General features: G+C 37.0%; 1 protein-coding gene across 6 annotated transcripts in view; it reads right to left on the reverse strand.

Moving 5' to 3' along the window:
* ADGRA1 (adhesion G protein-coupled receptor A1) overlaps positions 1-19,536 on the reverse strand; it is a 502,175-nt gene that overhangs the window by 67,785 nt on the left and 414,854 nt on the right. For 5 of the 6 annotated variants that reach the window (XM_065552125.1, XM_065552124.1, XM_042856772.2 and 2 more), the window contains 2 exons: positions 10,653-10,860; positions 9,515-9,723 (listed from right to left, as the gene is read on the reverse strand). In XM_065552125.1, the coding sequence (XP_065408197.1) occupies positions 9,515-9,723; positions 10,653-10,860 (417 nt within the window). Of the gene's footprint in view, positions 1-9,514; positions 9,724-10,652; positions 10,861-11,543; positions 17,703-19,536 lie in introns of those variants that run through there. The other variant, XM_065552127.1, reaches the window with a different exon arrangement.

Below are 19,536 nucleotides of genomic sequence, written 5' to 3' on the forward strand. Positions count from 1 at the left end.
ATGAGTACAAAATATCTATTTACCATGAAGGTCCCTAGATGGCACATATTCTACTTCCAACGTACTCATTTCTTCTTAAGGAAACAGAAATATGACAAGAGACCCAAGATAGCTAACTGAGAGGATCTGTTGTTAAGATACTACAGGAGTCTGATCCTCAGCTGCTGTAAATCAGCATAAATCCATGTGGGCCAATAGATTGGAGTAGAATGTCTTTCATAAAAGAGCCACAAATGCCACCTTTGATGCACACGTGCATAGCTTCTGTTAATGTCAGTTGAACAGCAGCTGTACAATTACATCTAAGGGAAAAACCTAGGTGCAAGAGTTCTTTTTAGGGATGCTGGAGGCGTTGCCACAGTTATTCATGGAAACAGCATGTCGGTGAGAAGTGAGAATACTGACAAAGGACATCTTCGGTGGACTCAACCATATCTGATTCCAATACCAATCTGTTAGAACAATAGATGTCCCACTAGGACACACTAAAATGCACGTCTGTTTGTGCACCTACATTTTTCCAAGCAACTACTACAATTGTGCATACAAATCATCACCTGAGCTAATGTATATTGCAATTTGCTGAAGTCAGTTTCCAAACACAGTTACATGAACTGTGCATGAAAATATAAATATGCAAATATGCATGACCTCTGGAACTGTAGTTATAAAAAGTGTAGCCTTTTATATTTGTCAGTTAAAGGATGGAAGAAACTCATTAACAAAATGAACATTTCCCAGTACTCTTAATAAAATGAAACCTGTGTGGTAACGCTCAGGAAAACTAGAGGGACTGGAAAATTGAAGTCACCTAAAAGGTACAATAAGCACATTTTACAATTATTTTTTTTTTACAGTTAAAACAATATGTAGAGACATATGGGAAAAACTGGAATCGCTGCAGGTGAATATGGAGATATTGGGGCTAATAAGCACTTAAGAACAAAAAATGAAAATCCTGAACATTTCATAAACTACAATGACTTGATGAATCCTCAGCTTAACAGTTAAGAAGGATTTATAAGTATTAAGATTAATTAAAAGGAGTTTTTCTTATTTGTTGGTTCTAATTTTTGCCCTGTAAAGAGAGTCAACCCACTTGTTGACTTGAGTGTCCTTTGCTGAGAAAACCAGGACTCTAATGCTGATGACTAAGTAAGTGGAACTTTAATCACACCTTGGCTTGGTTTATACCTAAACCTTAGATCAACCTAGCTACCACATTCAGAACTGTGAAAAATTCACACACAACCCCTCTCTAGAGAGATGCAGTTAGCCAACATAAGCCCAAGTGTAAAGACCGCCAGGTCAATGGAAGAATTCCTCCATGGGGGAGGCTCCTACCTTTGGTCTGGCAGTTTTCTAGGTCTAGAGGCCTATCCTTCTGTACTTATTTAAAATATAAATCCCATTTATAGTGAACTTGTTACTTTAAATTAATTCTTAATATTTAAAGAATTTAAAAAAAAAACCGTGATTGGCTAAGAATTGTGCACACAGTTAGTCTGTGCTAGAACAAACTTAATACTAACTCATTATTCTCCTTCAAAACCATCCTTAAAACTCTCCTTTGCTGTGAGGCCTACAAAATCTTGATCACAGCTAGGCTGCTGGTGTGCTGAGACCATAGACCAGGCGTAGGCAACCTATGGCACGCGTGCCAAAGGCGGCACACGAGCTGATTTTCAGTGGCACTCACACTGCCTGGCCACCGGTCTGGGGGGCTCTGCATTTTAATTTAATTTTAAATGAAGCTTCTTAAATATTTTAAAAACTTTATTTACTTTACATACAACAATAGTTTAGTTATATATTATAGACTTCTAGAAAGAGACCTTCTAAAAATGTTAAAATGTATTACTGGCATGCAAAACCTTAAATTAGAGTGAATAAATGAAGATTCGGCACACTACTTCTGAAAGGTTGCCGACCCCTGCCATAGACTATCATGTTAACCAATATTGTTTCATTGTTTTCTTGTACTTCCCTGTCTCTCTATATTTGTCGGTTTCCTCTTGTTTTATACTTGGATTGTAAGCTCTCTGGGGCAGGAACGTTTTTTTTGTTCTGTGTTTTGTTTTTTGTTGACTGGGACTCGTAGTGCTACAATAATAAATCTAATTCAAAATAATAATAAAATAATAACAACAGCAACAACATCCTATTCTCCAACACACCTGTTTGTATCATCCACCAGCTATGGCTTATCTTTTAGATTGTAAGCTCTTTCAGGCAGGGACTATTATTCACTACAAACATACAGTGCCTAGCAAAATGGGACTTGGGTGTTGGACAGACCTCAACTACTAGAATATACAAATAATAAAACTAGAAGTGCTTTGCTGAAAAATATAAAATAGTATCCGCTTCTAGCTCTCACTAATGTAGTCACATTTATGGTGTATAAATACGAAAACCATGATTAGAATTTTGTTTTGAGGCCCTTTCCATTTCCAGAAATGTATATAATAGCTATACCTGGTATAACAATAGCAATACAATTATTTAAACAAGTAACAAGAGATGAAAGCACCTTTCTGACATTGCTTTAACCTATTATTGGAAAAAAATTATAAAAATCTAACAGAGTTGAAAACCGGAATAAAAAAAACCCCTCAATGTACTGCATTAAGATATATATAGTATACCAAACTTAAAAGGATTTAACTAACATGGCATCATTTCACATATTAAAGAACTAGCCTTTAATCATGTGTAATAGTGTAGATGCAGGATTCTACCAATCCTTTTAGACTTGAGTGTTTACATGAAAGCAAATGCCATATGTCTTGCAGGAATATACAGTAGCTATTTTTGCCTCCAGAAGAGTCATGGACAATCAGCCTTTTAAACCTATTTCCAAGTTTAATCTTTATCTTTTTTCTGATCTTGTACACCAAGTCTACTAAGGAGTGAAATTCTAAATAAAAGTAGGGTAATATATTATTGCCACTGTCGAATATCCTTTTTTAGAATTCTGAACACTGAAAACTGATTTCATTACAGATAAATGATAAATGTATCTTGTCTGTTCTTTAATGATAATTAAAGCTTATTGATCTGTCAACCACCCCTGAGTGATCTTCTGGGGAGACAGCATGAAAAGATAAAGTTAATTTTTTCATGCCTTATGCAAAGTAGTATAATTGTACATTACATTGAAACAAGACTGTTTTGATTTTATTTCCTGGAGCGGATTCAAAGAACGATAATATTAAAAACTGGCAAGAAATATCTAAGGGAAAAATGAATATGTAGTCGAGCGTTTTGACATTCTAAAGGAACCAACATCTAGAATTATACAGCCTGTAAAATGCTGCCGTAATCCGAACTCTCCATTCACTTCCTCTAATAGTAAAGGTGTCAAGCTCACTTATCACAGGTGTACATGGCTGCACCATATGGAAGGCAGTAGACAATCAGGCCCATGGAAACTAGAGATGGAAAGATTTATTACAGCATCTAATTCATCCCACTACAGGATTTTTTTTTTTAAAGTTTCATCACAAACAGGGTTTTCACCACTTTCCCTTTGGAACCCATACGAAAATAAGTTGTCTAAAGCAGATAAATCCATAAAGATGGCATAGAGGGTGATATAAAAGTATAAAGAAGTGTTGATAAATTATATAACGATAGTCCAGAGATATCCAACAGCAAACACTGAGAAAGGAGGGGGAGAAGTTATTTTGCTCTAGAAACCAGGTAGATGCAACATTGTCTGTGCTCATTCACAAAAATATATGAGTTAATAAACAAGACAGTGCACTTTAGAAAAGGTAAATTTTTGTAATCCTGGTATTTATATTGGTAAATTCTGAACATAGGATTCAAAGTCAGATAAAGTACTACAATTGAAGAAAAATATATAAAAATATAATTGGCTTAAGCTTTTAAAAAATAAGTGCCTGAAATCATCCTTGTAAGGATGAGATTTTCTTAAACATGTAAGTGACATAGGAGCACAAGTGCAATTTTAAGTCTATAGGACTTGTGCTCCTATAAGTCTATAGGACTTATGAACTTTTGGAAATCCCACTTCTAATTCCCTCTTAAAAGTAGTCTGATTTTCAACAATGCTGAGCACCCAATAGCTCCCTTTGCCTTCCATTTCATACTAGAAAGGCCTCTTTTCTCTGAAGAAAAGTCTGATACACCCTAATTACATTATCCTTCTAAATTACATCCCTAAAATAATCACTACGGTCACAAGTTAATCTCAAAAGATTTAGAGGTTCAAATGAGTTTGGAGAAGAATCTCAAGTTCTAGAACTTTAGCTGACCCTTATTTTAAAAATCTGAACTTTATTTGTTCACAAAACTGGATCACATGAATAGGCTTCATAAAATTTCTGGCACTTCCTGCTTCCACTCAGGATGAAAATATTGTGAGAGTACCCTCCCTTAAAATATTGTGACTCTTCTGGCAAATGAAATTCAATGTTGATAAATGCCAAGTAATGCACATTGGAAAACATAACCCCAACTATACATATAAAAAGATGAGGCCTAAATTAGCTGTTACCACTCAAGAAAGAGATCACTGGAATCACTGAGAGTGGTTCTCTGAAAATATCCACTCACTGTGCAGCGGCAGTCAAAGAAGCTAGCAGAATGTTGGGAAACATTAAGAAAGGGATAGATAATAAGACAGAAAATATCATATTGTCTCTATATAAATCCATGGTACGCCCACATCTTGAATACTGCGTGCAGATCTGCTTGCCCCATCTCAAAAAAAGATATACTGGAATTGGAAAAGGTACAGAAAAGGGCAACAAAAATGATTAGGGGTATGGAACTGCTGCCATATGAGGACTTTTCAGCTAGGAAAAGAGATGGCTAAGGGGGGGATATGATAGAGGTCTATAAAATGATGACTGGTGTGGAGAAAGTAAATAAGGAAGTGTTATTTACTCCTACTCATAACACAAGAACTAGGGGTCACCAAATGAAATTAATAGGCAGCAGGTTCAAAAGAAACAAAAAGAAGTATTTCTTCACACAACGCACAGTCAACCTGTGGAACTCTTTGCCAGAGGATGTTGTGAAGGCCAGGACTATAACAGGATTAAAAAAAAAACAAGATACATTCATGGACAATATGTCCATCAATGACTATTAGCCTGGGTGGGCCGGGATGCCAAACCATGCTCTGAAGTGTCCCTAGCCATTGTTTGCCAGATGCGGGAAATGGGTGACGGGGGCTGGATCACTTGATGATTATCTGTTCTGTTCATTCCCTCTGAAGCATCTGGCATTGGCCACTGTCAGAAGACACGATACTAGGCTAGACAGACAATTGGTTTGACCCAGTATGGCTGTTCTTATGTTCTTCTCATCCTGGTCAGAATCAGGAGAGGCAAAGGATGTGTGGAAAACTCCCCCAGTTTCCCCCAAAAGAGAGTTCAGGGTTGTTTCAAGGTTTATGTTGAGCAAAGATTCAGTTTGATTCTACTGTTGTGAAATTGACCTGGCCATCCCTAGTTATCAGGTACCAAATAGATGTCCCCGACTACGCCACTCTTCTGATCAAAGGAGAATTACTGACATTCATACCAAGAAAATTAGAGTGACACATTAAGTCCTGTTTTACTGTGATAAAATATAGGAAATGATAATTTCAGACTTCTCATTTGTTTGGCAAAAATTCATTAAAAAGAAAAAGGAATCCTAACAGCATTTATTAATCAATTTTCTCTTCATTTAGAAGCATACTATTTAGACAAATTGGGGGATTTCACTTCTATTTATTTACTAAATGTGTGGAAATTATTATGGACAAAAACAATCTGATAGGGAAAGGAATGCACTGTACACAATTACAATAACATTCATCCCCATTAAATTGTGATTCTATTCTAAGAAAAAAGAAATAAAGAAAAACAAAGGAAAATATATGACAAAGATTTAATCACAGATTTCAGAGATTCTCACTTTATCTCTTTAAGAGTTACAGTTCTCTGAGCTATGCGCTATGATTGCAGGAAACTACACTACTCGAAAAAAATAAACGCTGTTCTTGCAGAAATTAAAATATTAATATAACACTCATTTCATAAGTGATGCACTCATATTTGTCTATACTTATTAAAATCTTCTGCTTGTTACAAAACAAACTTTGGTAATTAGGTATACTAAGGCTTTAGAATTTGTACATTTATAATGCTACAATAAATCAGAACAGTTTGCTTTATATAGGTGCATTTTTATCTGTATCTGAAGATCTAAAAGCGCTCTGCATAGAGTAAATAATAAAGCCTCACATCACCTCAGTGAGAAACTAAGTATTACTATACCCCTTTTATACACAGATAAACTGAGAAAGGGAGAAGTTAAGGTGACTTAACCAAACTAATGCAGCAAATCAATAGCCGACACAGGAATAAAACTCAAGGGTACTGTCTCACAGTCTTCAATTCTAACCACTAGACTACACTTTTCAGCAACTGATCGGGGAAAGCAACAAAGATTCCTGTGGCACCTTAAAGACTAACAGATGTATTGGAACATAAGCATGCCGAAGTGGGTATTCACCCACGAAAGCTTATGCTCCAATACATCTGTTAGTCTTTAAGGTGCCACAGGACTCTTTTTGTTGCTTTTTACAGATCCAGACTAACACGGCTACCCCTCTGATACTTGATCAGGGGAAAATAATGCTATGCAAAAATCTTGATGTAATGCTTTTCCTTCTAGCCACTTGCCCAAGCAAAATCAGTGTGAAGTGAGGGTACATTATACCCACTTGTATCTCACTCCCAATTCAAGCACTGAAACTTTCAAATTTATATCACGTGAACAACATCACGGAGAGAAAAACAGCTAAACATAAATACCTACATAAACATATTACTCTCAGCTATTAATTATTATGGAGAAAAATCTCAAATTATATTTACTAAACGAAAACAGTATTAAACAATCTTTCCGAAGAAGGCCTCCACTAAACCTAGATTTTAACACTTTGTGGTCATAGTCAGCAGCAACTCTAGAGAAATAACTCGATGGTCCTCTTATGATATTCCAAAAAGTCTCCCTGTCAAATACATAATAGCTATGATGAATCTGAACATGTGCTGTGCTAGCAATACAATGCACAGCTGGATTAATTTAGACATCTACTTCATCTTGTTCCACAGCATGGTATACATTATCCTGATAGTAATGCAAACCTTCAGGATCACTGTAACTTTATTGCTGCACTTCAGTTTATTTGTATTAGTTCAATTCACTGATATTGGCCCTCACCATAATAGTGCTTTATTAATTTTTATTGTTCTATATATTTTTGAATTGTATAGCAGGGTTTAAAAAAAAAATCCCATACCAGTACATGGCATCCCATTCTACTGTGTCACAAATACAATGTTACCTATTTTTAATTTACTGTTCGGGTAAAATACATTAGGTACTCAGGTGATCTGGTTAGATGAAGCTATGTATTTTATTATTATAACTTAGTAGATCATTAGAATAATGCTTCACTATTCTGATATGAACAACAAAACACCTAGAAACTCTTAATCTAAATCAAACTCAACAAATCTTTCATTTTATTCCCCCCAAATGCCACATTAACAAATAAGACACTAACATTTACAACTATTAATGCACTTAATTATGCTGCTAAAGTTTCCATTGGTTCTCCGAAAGATCTTGGAAGACATGTCTGGATAAACATTGCAAACAAAAGTTATTTCTTTTCTTAGCAGCGATTGAGAAACACAGGCCAGGTGACATATTACATTATTTAGAGCTGTACCAACTACTAAGGCAAAGTAGGATGTGAAAGATTTTATTTTGATGATGCTTTGCCCAGATCAAAAAGGAGATCCATATATAGGGAAAGAAAAGATGGAGTAATGAAACAAAATTTTTAAAAAACCTAAATCAAAGTAACAAATTAAACATAAAAAGTCCTAGAAAACCCACCATGTTACACTTTACCAGATGATATAAGCATGGAATAAATTTGATACAAATGTCTAAAATAAAGATAAAATTAGTCAATCTTTAAATTAGTATATGATTTTTGTAAACAAAACAAGCAAATGAGTTGCTTGTGAGTAAATGATTAGTAGCCACTTAATAACTAAGAAAACTTTTAAGTATGGTAACTTGAACTGAAACAGTTCTAGAAAGAGACAGCCATTTTGGGTGTGGTACCTGCAAAGTCAACAGGTGCTTTCTTTAAAATATTTAGAAAAACCTCTTCTGAACAAAATTATGTTTCCTTCTTGGAAAAAAAACCCCAAATGTCCAGAAAAAAATAAGTCCATATGAACTATAAAAAGATGAGACATGTTTGACACCATCTGATCTTCAGCAACAGGATGCTAAATTCTGAGCCATTCAGGTATGTGTGAAAAAATGATCAAATAACTCTGAGGGAAATCAGTTCTTATAAAGTAGACGATAATTCCGCATTTAACTACTCATTGTCACAGCTTCGTGCAATGATTGGCTGACATCTATGCTCCATCTGACAGCAGCAGATTGGTATTCTCTGCACACGTCTTCTCAATTCCTGTCGTCTATGTTTGCTGTCCTTTACAAATACACACAATGCATTATTTACTCAACTATAAACCTTTCAAAAACGTTCACAAGCAGTACTAACCGTGTACAAATGCACCGGCATTTAGGAAAAATTCAGTATTAGGCATATACAAGTGACTAATCTATTTACAATCAGCTCACAATGACCCTTTTTAATGATGTAAAAGATTGTCAACAACATGTTCTTCAATCAACAACCTTACATTTTTTTGTTTGCTTTTCTTTTTCTCAACCAAGAAGCCATTTATTATTGCATACGTGTGCCTTTTGTTTTCATTAAGGTAACTTTCTGTTAAGCATGGTAGTTAAATAACTGCAGTGTGAACTGCAAGTGTGACTGAGAACAGACCAAAGCAGCCTGATGTGTTAGTATTGCACAGAAATATTTTTCTTCATGAACAGCAATTTAGCAAAAGGAATATTATCATCAGTATACAAACTAAAGCTCCCAGAACACCAGCAAGGACAAAAAAGTGCTTGTTTAAAAGAGCATGAGATGTTATTCACTTCCATTTATTAAATGATTCAACATTGCGGTATGCCTGCAACTAATTAGTATGATCAACACAGTGTGAGGCAGGAACAAAAGCAGATGAGCTTTCTGAGATATATTGATGTAAAAGCACAAATGAGTATACATTTAAAAAACCTTCTCCTGTAATTTATAACCTTCACATACTGATCATTCCTTGACGGGACTTTCATCTGACAAAATTGACTTAAATGTCATTTACGATTGGGCCTCTCTCTAGATATGAGATGACCACCAGGCTTATTCACTTATTAGCAGTTAATAATTTACTTTTCTTTAAGGTTGTATTGTATAAAACATCATGAGAAATGAAACCTCAGTTACAGGCAAGCAAGGATGGTTTATGTACATATAAGAGGAATACATCTGTGTATATATAGATATATATTTATAGATATACTTGCTAAGTCATATACTCACCATTAGCACTGCAAAGTTACTGAAGTGTGTACTCTGAATGGTGGTAATATTGCCTGCAGAGCTAATTATGTGGCACCCTTCTCCACACCAGCCTCCATGTCCATCTAGAAGGTCAAAATCCCAAAAGGCTGCAATGGGGTCTATACCCCTTGCAAAGTGTCTCAAACCTATAGTAAGAGGGGTGGTGAGGTTTCCAAAACTGCATCCATCTGCAAAAGCAACAAACTGAATCAGAGAAATAGAGTGGAAAATCCTTTACCGCTGAATGCTGTATATTCACAGACTCAAAAATGTACTGAACTATGGAAAACCAAGCAATATAGCCACATATTCCTGTCTGTATGAATTAAAACAAATACAGAAAAGTTTACTACAGTTTAAATTAATCTGAATGACTATTTCAGCTTGTTGAGGAGTCCGATTGATCTGATCATCATTAATAAAGCTAGATTTGTTGTGTAAGTCTTAAATTAAGACACGTTATACTATTTACTCATGTAACTGAAAAAAGAGCAGTCTCTTAGTATGATTAATAGCTAAGGCAGTTTTGCACTTTTAAAGTTACATTAAAATGTTGTTTTAAAAGCAAATGGAAATGTGAATACTATTCAGAATAAAATAAAACTATTAAAATTGCCTGGGTGGCTAATTAACATAATTAGTCACAGTTCTGTAAGATTAATCACATTGAGACAAAAGCCTCTAGCAACACCTATTTTAGGTCCTTCATATCAAAAAGTATGCTGGTGAATATTAAGATACATGCAACAGGGCATTAACACCCCCCATCTTAATATTTATCTGAATCCAGAGTGATGGTATTGCAATTTTCCTTGTATAGATTAAAACAAGGTTCTTTTCTATTTCACCTTGGTTTGAGATATAAGCTTCTGTCACAACAACATAACTAAATTGTAAAACCCAATTTGCATTCTGTTCCTACAATAATTACACTTCTCTTATGGACAAATTAATTTGAATACAATCATATAGATAAGAATAAAACCAAACACTTGTGTTAAAGAAACAGACAGACCCCAGCCTCTCAACATACTGTACACTCTGCTGCTCCATTCTCTACATAATCAAGTATACCGTAGCTTTCAGATTAAAAGAAATAATGAATAACACTCCTCACCTATTTTAGCAAAGACAGCTGGTGTGGTAACCGTCCTACGTTTACCGTCATCTGCAAGATTTGATGAGTTTCCCGTGCTAGGAAAGAGTTTTCCATTCCGAAAGACAATAAACTGTAGCTTGCAAGTGGAGTTATCAACAGATTGCAAGGCTGAAGACTGAGAGAAGACAGACTGTGGCAAATGAACTGAAGCTACTGCTACAGCATTCTGTACAATGAGAGGAAAAAAGAAAAATTTAAAATGCAAATCACAACAGGGATGCTTTCAGTATGTTTTAAACTCCTGTACAAGAAATGTATGCTGCCTCCCTTTTCCAACAGACTAGAAGCAACCAAACAAGCAGGAGCGCGGTAACCATGGGAATAGGATTGGTACAGTGCATATTAAAAGGAAAAACGTTTTGATTGAATGTGTGAGCCTATATGGTCAAGCTCCCTGCTGCAGAGGTGCAAATGGTTCTTACCATGCCTGCTAGAGGGTCCATCAACACTGCAGATCTGATTTAAAGAGACAACCTCTACCAGGTTTTCTCCTTCACTTAAAACAGAATCAGACAATTTACATAAAAATTTTGCTCTGAAAGGGTACTTAAAGAGTACTGGTATAATTTTATTAATACAAAAATTACATCAGTGGAGAATTCTAAACAGACAAAATGCAGTGTAGTAAATATATTTTATGGGTAGTATTTCATTCTTGTTTCACATAAAGAAAATTATTCATCCAACTCCGTGTTTTAGTAAATCTCGCATTATAAATATATCAAAGTACAAATGTAACAGAAGAAAGCAATGTTAGTATGAGGTGAATACAAAGACTGTCAGATCACGATAATGGCTTTGACTTGTGAATGTGTTATACACCATTATGCGAGTAGAGACTTCACTTACAAAATGAATATAAACACACCAAAATGAATGTTATGCTGATTTTTCTCATCATTCATTCCTCTTCCTCCTGCACAAGAGGCAACCTTATCAGTAAGCACTGAGATACGTACAAGAAAAAACAAAAGGGGAGCAGAGGGTAAATAAACAGGACAAGAGATTGGCCTGAGTCTATTTATCTGAAAAGTCTATTTATTTAAAAACAAACAAATTGAAAAATGTTCTGAGTAATTTACATTCCCCCAAAGGCAAAGTACAGCTTCTGTGCACACAATTTGCATAGATTATCACAATTTACTTATAGCACATGTGCAGTACCTCTTTGAAAATTAAGAATCATCTTCCCAATCATACAGACAAACATGACATTAATATATTTATATGTGTGATAGATAATACATAATGCTACTCAGGTGAGTGAGCTGAAAGGCTACAATCATGTAACAGAGGGTTCTTGTGACATCATAGTACGAGAGCAAAGATTGAGTGGCCTGTGATGTCATCACAAGTTTTAGATGCATGGGTATAGGCTTATTCACAATTCTCCTCTGTTGCAGTGCACATTCTGGAAGCGTATCAAGATTTTTAACATGACAAAAGTGCTTAAAAATTACATAAAAGTCCTTCTGGACTGGATGGCATTTTCTTATCTGGAAGATGCCATTTGTTAGATAAAGACATTTTGGAAAAACAGAACAAAAAACAACAGGAGAAAATCTTGTAGATATTTTTAATCTCACCATTAGATTTTAAAACAGCTGAGGAAGAAGGCATTGTTAAAATGCTGGAATTGTGACATTAGCAGTAACTCAGTCAATCATTATGCACTCAACTTCTGATAATTTTTATATTGCAGTCCCATTGATTATAACGCTGCAAAATTTCTCACTGGTTATTCCCTCATGCTTTTAAAAAAAGTCATATTTCACTGTTATGATATCATACAGTAGCTGTGAAAATATGAACCTCTGATGACATCACCTTAGTCACAAAACTGTTTTCAACAACTAGAAGTAAGGATTTTTAACTAGGTCCATTCATCAAATTTCAGCAAGTACCTATTGAGGACTTCTCTAGGGTTGCATATGAGCGTGAACAAGGTTATAATTTATTTATATTGTTCTTTTATTATTATTACTGTGTGCTGGAAGCAAGAAAAGCACTAAATTACACAAATTATTTAGTACATAAAAAGGAGAAAGCTAGCAGCTCTTGAATAAGATTATGATAATGAGACTGACTCCTAAAAGCATTGGGATAAATAATGATGTACCATAGCTTGACAAAGGCAGCCGTGAATAAGCTGGATGAACACAAGGGGTTTTATAGAGTATTTACTGAGATAGAAAACTATTAAGCCAGTGTGATTCTCAAGCTCTTCCATACTGTGACTCCATGTTACAGAGGGGAAAAAAAAGTTATGGATCCCTCTTTCCCAACAAGGTGTAAAGGAAAGTGGTAATAATGCCCTTGAGCTTGCTCAGAATCCACATATTGAGAACCCATGATCTAAGCCAATCAGACTTGGAATGCTGTCCATGTATTGCAAATGATTTGTGGAAATACCTACACTTGGAGTGGATATACAGGGCATGTGGTGGGGTTTTTTTTTTTGGTTGGTTTTTTTTTTGTTCCCTGATTGGAGATGTGTAAATCTAAAGAGCAAATACTCATGATTATGCATTCAAAATTTGCTTTCCATGGATACTCTGCAATGATAGATTAAAACTGGCTGTTTCAGCACACATTCCTGCCAATAAACTCATCTGCTAGAATATTCATGGAACACACACACACACACACTGCAAGTGCCTACACATTCACATTGCTGTTTCAAAATATGAACAAATATTTGTGAACAATTTTTACATCTTAGCCAAGTGAGAACAATTTTTCAATGAGCATTACTCATATGGGGAAGGTGTACGGTACACCAGAACTCTCTCTCTTCTGTAAAAGAGGAGCCAGCAGAGTCTCGTGGATAAAGCACTGGCCTAGTTGGAAGACTCGGCCTCTATCCTTGGCTCTGATGTTAACTTTCTGTGTAAGAGCAGGTAAGTCACCTCTCTCCCTCAGTTTCCCCACTTGCAAAATGCAATAATGATATTCACTTTCCTTTATAAGACATTTTGAGAGCACATGGGGTGACCAGATGTCCCGATTTTATAGGAACAGTCCTGATTTTTAGGTCTTTTTCTTATATCGGCTCCTATTACCCCCCATCCCGTCATGATTTTTCACATTTACTGTCTGGTCACCCTAGAGCTACAGCTAAAAAGCATTATAGAAAAACAGTTTTATTATTATTGATGATATTAATATTACATCTGGGGAGACTTATGACTGAATGAATCAAGTGCCAATTGCTGTACTATATGTAAAAATGATTGTTATGGTTTAAATGAAGACATTTCCCCTGTTACAAATTTTATTTAATTACTATAGTATAAAACTGCATATGTGTGGCACTTGACAAAATTCAACTAACAGTATTTATTATGAGAAGGAGCTCCACCGTTATGACAGCAATTATAACACTGCCCTAAAAATGCCATCTGGTGTCTAGCAAGGGAACTGCAGATTCACAATGGTGTGCAGATTCAGCAATGACACCTGGCATTTGCTCAGGGAAAGGCAGGAAAAGCTGCCAGCTTGTGCAGTTTATTTAACCATTAGGATTTACACACACGGTGGGCTTTTGCAAAATAACCATGTAGATAATCCAGTCATGACAGCAGGGTTGTTTGCATTCTATTTCTCACGACTGTATTCAGACTAGACACACCCTTCAAAAGGGGAAATATTAGAGCAATTGGAAACACTGATTGGTTGAAATCAAAATGTTCTGTGGGAATGTGTCAACTTCAATGAAATTCTGATGGAACCCTGGCTGCCAGGATTGTTACAAAACCCACCTGGTTTCTTGCCAGCTCACCTGCCTAGCTCTTCAGCAGACCACCAGAGGAGCGGAGAGCCTGCAAGCCCTGGCCCATGGCTTTTCAAATCCAGGGCTCCTAGAGTTCCTGGCTCTTGCACAGCCTGCCAGGTGGACTGTCCTGGAGCCAAGGCTCCCAGCCTCCTCCTGAGCCTCGAAGCCCTGTGAGCCCCAGCTCCCTGAGCTGCTTGGCTCCTTCATTGACATGCTGCAACATTTAGATAAGGATGAAACAAAACGCCATTTTGACTTTTTCTAAAGAAAATTTCAGAATTCCCATTTTGCGGAAAATTTTGACATTTCAATTTTGTTTTATTTAAGAATTTTATTTTGGAAATTCCCACAGAATAAGAATTCCAGTTACCAGCCAACTCCAGAAAACTCTAAAAAGGGACATAAGAATCCAAGAGAACAATACTGAATTTAACAAGTTTGACTGCAGTGTTGTTGTAGCCGTCTTGGTCCCAGGTCTCTTGGTGAAAGAGCCAAGCTTTTGAACTACACAGAATTCTTCAGAGATCATCCACCTTGCCTATCAAAAAGTTTAAAATTTCTCATACCTCAAAATATTGAGCGCTACTGACTCTTGACATTTTTAGTAGCTCATGCATATGTGACTTTTATTAAAAATGTTTAAGGGAAAAAGTGAAAGGTTTAAAGTGAATTTCTTCCCCCAGGCAATTTTACTCTGGCCTGCAGCACACTTCCTCATAATTGATGCTAGCATTCACAAGGAGTTTTTCAGTGTTTAGAGAACACATTGCTTAAGGTGCCTTTGTGATATAGTAACCCTCTTCCTGGTTGCCCTCTACTTTCATGACCTTTACTTCTTTAAAGAGGCCTGCTCCTGTCTTCAGCATTCCTCGCTGATTGTCCTGCTCTAGCTAAATGGAATTGGAACGTTGTAAGGAGACTGAACACCAATTATCACAGGTTTGTTATTAACATATTTTCCTGCTTGCCCTGTGCTGGAGTGACATCCATTGGATGATCAGGTATACAAATCCTTCTTCTAGTGCTGTCCTTGCTGTTACCATTACCAGTAATGGTGTGCTTGTCTCTAGCACTCTGATGCCCAACTCCCAATGGGATCTAAACCCAAAGAAATCTGTTTTACCCTGCATAAAGCTTATGCAGGGCAAACCCAGAAATTGTTCGCCCTCTATAACACTGATAGAGAGATATGCACAGTTGTTTGCTCCCCCAGGTATTAATACATACTCTGAGTAAATTACTAAATAAAAAGTGATTTTATTAAATACAGAAAATAGGATTTAAGTGGTTCCAAGTAGTAACAGACAGTACAAAGTAAGCCACCAAGCAAAATAAAATAAAATGCGCAAATCTATGCCTAATCAAACTGAATACAGATAATCTCACCCTCAGAGATGCTTCAGTAAGTTTTTTCTCAGACTGGACACCTTCCAGGCCTGGGCACAATTCTTTCCCCTGGTACAGCTCTTGTTGCAGCTCAGGTGATAGCTAGGGGATTCTTCATGATGGCTCCTCTCTCCCTTTGTTCTCTTCCACCCCTTTATATATCTTTTGCATAAGGCGGGAACCCTTTGTCCCTCTGGGTTTCCACCCCCCCTCACTGGAAAAGCACCAGGTTAAAGATGGATTCCAGTTCAGGTGACATGATCACATGTCACTGCAAGACTTCATTACTCACTTGCCAGCACACACATATACAGGAAGACTAACAGGTAAACACAGCCATCTGCAGACAATGGGAGTCATCAAGATTCCAAACCATCATTAATGGCCCACACTTTACATAATTACAATAGGCCCTCAGAGTTATATTTTATATTTCTAGTTTTAGATACAAGAGTGGTACATTTATACAAATCAGATGATCACACTCAGTAGATTATAAGCTTTGTAATGATACCTTACAAGAGACCTTTTGCATGAAGCATATCCCAGTTATGTTATATTCACTTTTTACCATATTTTTCTAAAACTATCCCAGTTACAATATAGTCACTTATTATCATGTGTTTTTATAAAACCATATAGACTGCACAACGTCACACTTAGCTTCACTTAACCTTGGATATTTTCCACGGAGGTACTTGAAAGCTGCTTGTTTTGTCAATGGCCTTGACAAAGTTCTTCATCAGACCCAGCTTGATGTGTAAGGGTGGTAACAAAATCTTCCTTGATTCAACAGGTGATGGATGCTGAACACTTTTCCTCCCAGGCTCCAAAATGACTGTCGGAGTGGCCAATCTTTCTTGATGTAGTGGGAATCTCTTGCACGATTATCCCATTCACAGAGAAAACAGCAGTACTTTCTGTAACCAGTCTGCAGACCAAGCAAAGGAACATCAACCTTCAAATCACCACAAAGCTGCCACTGATGTTGGTCATAGTTTATGCACCTCAAAAGTTGTTTCATGTTGTCATAGGTTTCCTTCATATGGACTGCATGACCAACTGGAATTGATGGCAAAACATTGCCATTATGCAGTAAAACAGCTTTAAGACTTTTCTTCGATGAATCAATGAACAGTCTCCACTCATCTGGATCGTGAACGATGTTGAGGGCTGCCATCACACCATCAATGTTGTTGCAGGCTACAAGATCACCTTCCATGAAGAAGAATGGGACAAGATCCTTTTGACGGTCACGGAAACCCTAACATCACCTGCCAGGAGATTCCACTGCTGTAGTCTGGAGCCCAACAGCTCTGCCTTACTCTTGGGTCGTTCCAAACCCCTGACAAGGTCATTCAGTTCACCTTGTGTTATGAGGTGTGGTTCAGAGGAGGAGGATGGGAGAAAATGTGGGTCCTGTGACATTGATGGTTCAAGACCAGAAGTTTCATCCTCTTCCTCTTCCTCGTCTGACTCAAGTGAGAATGATTCTGGTGCATCAGGAACCAGCAGTCCTTCTCCATGGGGTACTGGGCGTATAGCTGATGGAATGTTTGGATAATGCACAGTCCACTTTTTCTTCTTTGACACACCTTTCCCAACTGGAGGCACCATGCAGAAGTAACAATTGCTGGTATGATCTGTTGGCTCTCTCCAAATCATTGGCACTGCAAAAGGCATAGATTTCCTTTTCCTGTTCAACCACTGGCGAAGATTTGTTGCACAAGTGTTGCAGCATATGTGTGGGGCCCACCTCTTGTCCTGATCTCCAATTTTGCAGCCAAAATAAAGGTGATAGGCTTTCTTAACCATAGTGGTTATACTGCGCTTTACTATGATGCAGAAGTCACTTCACCACAAACATAGCAGAAGTTATCTGCACTGTTCACACAAGTACGAGGCATCTCTGCTCACTTTGGCTAAACAGAAATGTGTCCCTTTGCAAAATCAAACACTGACAAATAAGAGAGCACGACACTGTATGATTTCTAGAGCTGATATAGGGCAATTTGTTCAGCAGAGTGATGTAAGCTTCGTTATGATTGCATCATCCATGACTTCTAGGAATAACATGATGCAATTCATATCATGTATGACGCAATACCAGCTTCAGATTGCATCATTCATTGTTTTGCCTAAAAAGCAATTACTGTCCAAACCCAGTCATAAATTTATTCATAGATCAGTCAAAGATGTATTTTAGTCATTTCTGGTTTAAATGGAGATCCCTTCCCTTCCCTTTAAAACTCACTTATCCTCCGCCATTCCCAAGCCAAGGGTCGTATATACTGACCCAATAGCATATCTTGAAAACTAGAGCCAATCAACAATTTTAAGCATCATTTTCGTTCTCAGTGACCCAGAATTAGTAACGTTTGACTACATTTATTTCAGAAGCATTTTGGCTGTAGAGCAGTGTAATTGGAAATCCACCACATCCCTAGATGAGCAGTTCCAATTGTTAATTTCACTAACTTAAAAATTTGCACATGAATATGAGGTCTGAAGAAAACAATCTCTGGCAAAAATGAAACAAATGTAGCCACTTCAATCCCACAATCTGAAAGAGAAGCTGGCAAAGAAATAGAGAAAGTAGGTGCAGTGCTTCCAAACATTAAAAAATTTGATGACTGTCTAATGTATTGGGATGCATTAAGGATATAATACATCATACTGATACAGATCTAAGTGTGCCGCCAGAAATACATGCACCACATAAAGTTGCCTTAGCAGTAAGAGAGCAAGTAAAAACTGAACTTGGCTGGATGGTAATATCAGGTGTTACTGAACAAATACAGAAACCAACTGACTGAGCTAGTTGCATGGTCCCCACAATAAAATCAAACAGAAGATTTATAAACAAATAGAGAATATCCAAAAGATGAAAACAAGGACCTAAAATGAGACTTCTGCTCCACTAAAAGTCCTATCAAGACTTCAAAATAAAAGAGCATTTTCAGTTTGGGATGCATGCCAAGGGTTTAGGCAGACTGATTTGATACAAAAAGTGCAAAACTCTGCACTTTCAATTCCCCGAGTTGGCAGATATTTGTTGAAAGAACTTCCCTTTGGGATTGTCTCAGCACATGAGACAGACTGAGGTATCACATCCCTGATCCTTGTGGTTCTAGAGTGGGCAGAAGTAAACGTTGAGTTGCTGATTTGGGGCAAAAATAATTAAACAATGAGAGCCTTTGTAATATTCTTCAATGTGCCAATTAAAAAGGGAAGAAGGAGGATCTGGGGAACTACAGCCCAGTCAGCCTCACCTCACTCCCTGGAAAAATCATGGAGCAGGTCCTCAAGGAATCAATTCTGATGCATTTAGAGGAGAGGAAAGTGATCAGGAACAGTCAGGATGGATTCACCAAGAGCAAGTCATGCCTGACTAATCTAATTGCCTTCTATGATGAGATAACTGGCTCTGTGGATGAGGGAAAAGCAGTGGATGTGTTATTCCTTAACTTTAGCAAAGCTTTTGATACAGTCCCCCACAGTATTCTTGCCAGCAAGTTAAAGAAGTATGGGCTGGACGAATGGACTATAAGATGGATAGAAATCTGGCTAGATCGTCAGGTTCAATGGGTAGTGATCAATGGCTCCATGTCTAGTTGGCAGCTGTATCAAACGGAGTGCCCCAAGCGTCGGTCCTGGGGCCGGTTTTGTTCAATATCTTCA

The sequence above is a fragment of the Chrysemys picta genome, chromosome 7, assembly GCF_011386835.1.
Source record: "Chrysemys picta bellii isolate R12L10 chromosome 7, ASM1138683v2, whole genome shotgun sequence".
Classification (NCBI taxonomy): domain Eukaryota; kingdom Metazoa; phylum Chordata; order Testudines; family Emydidae; genus Chrysemys; species Chrysemys picta.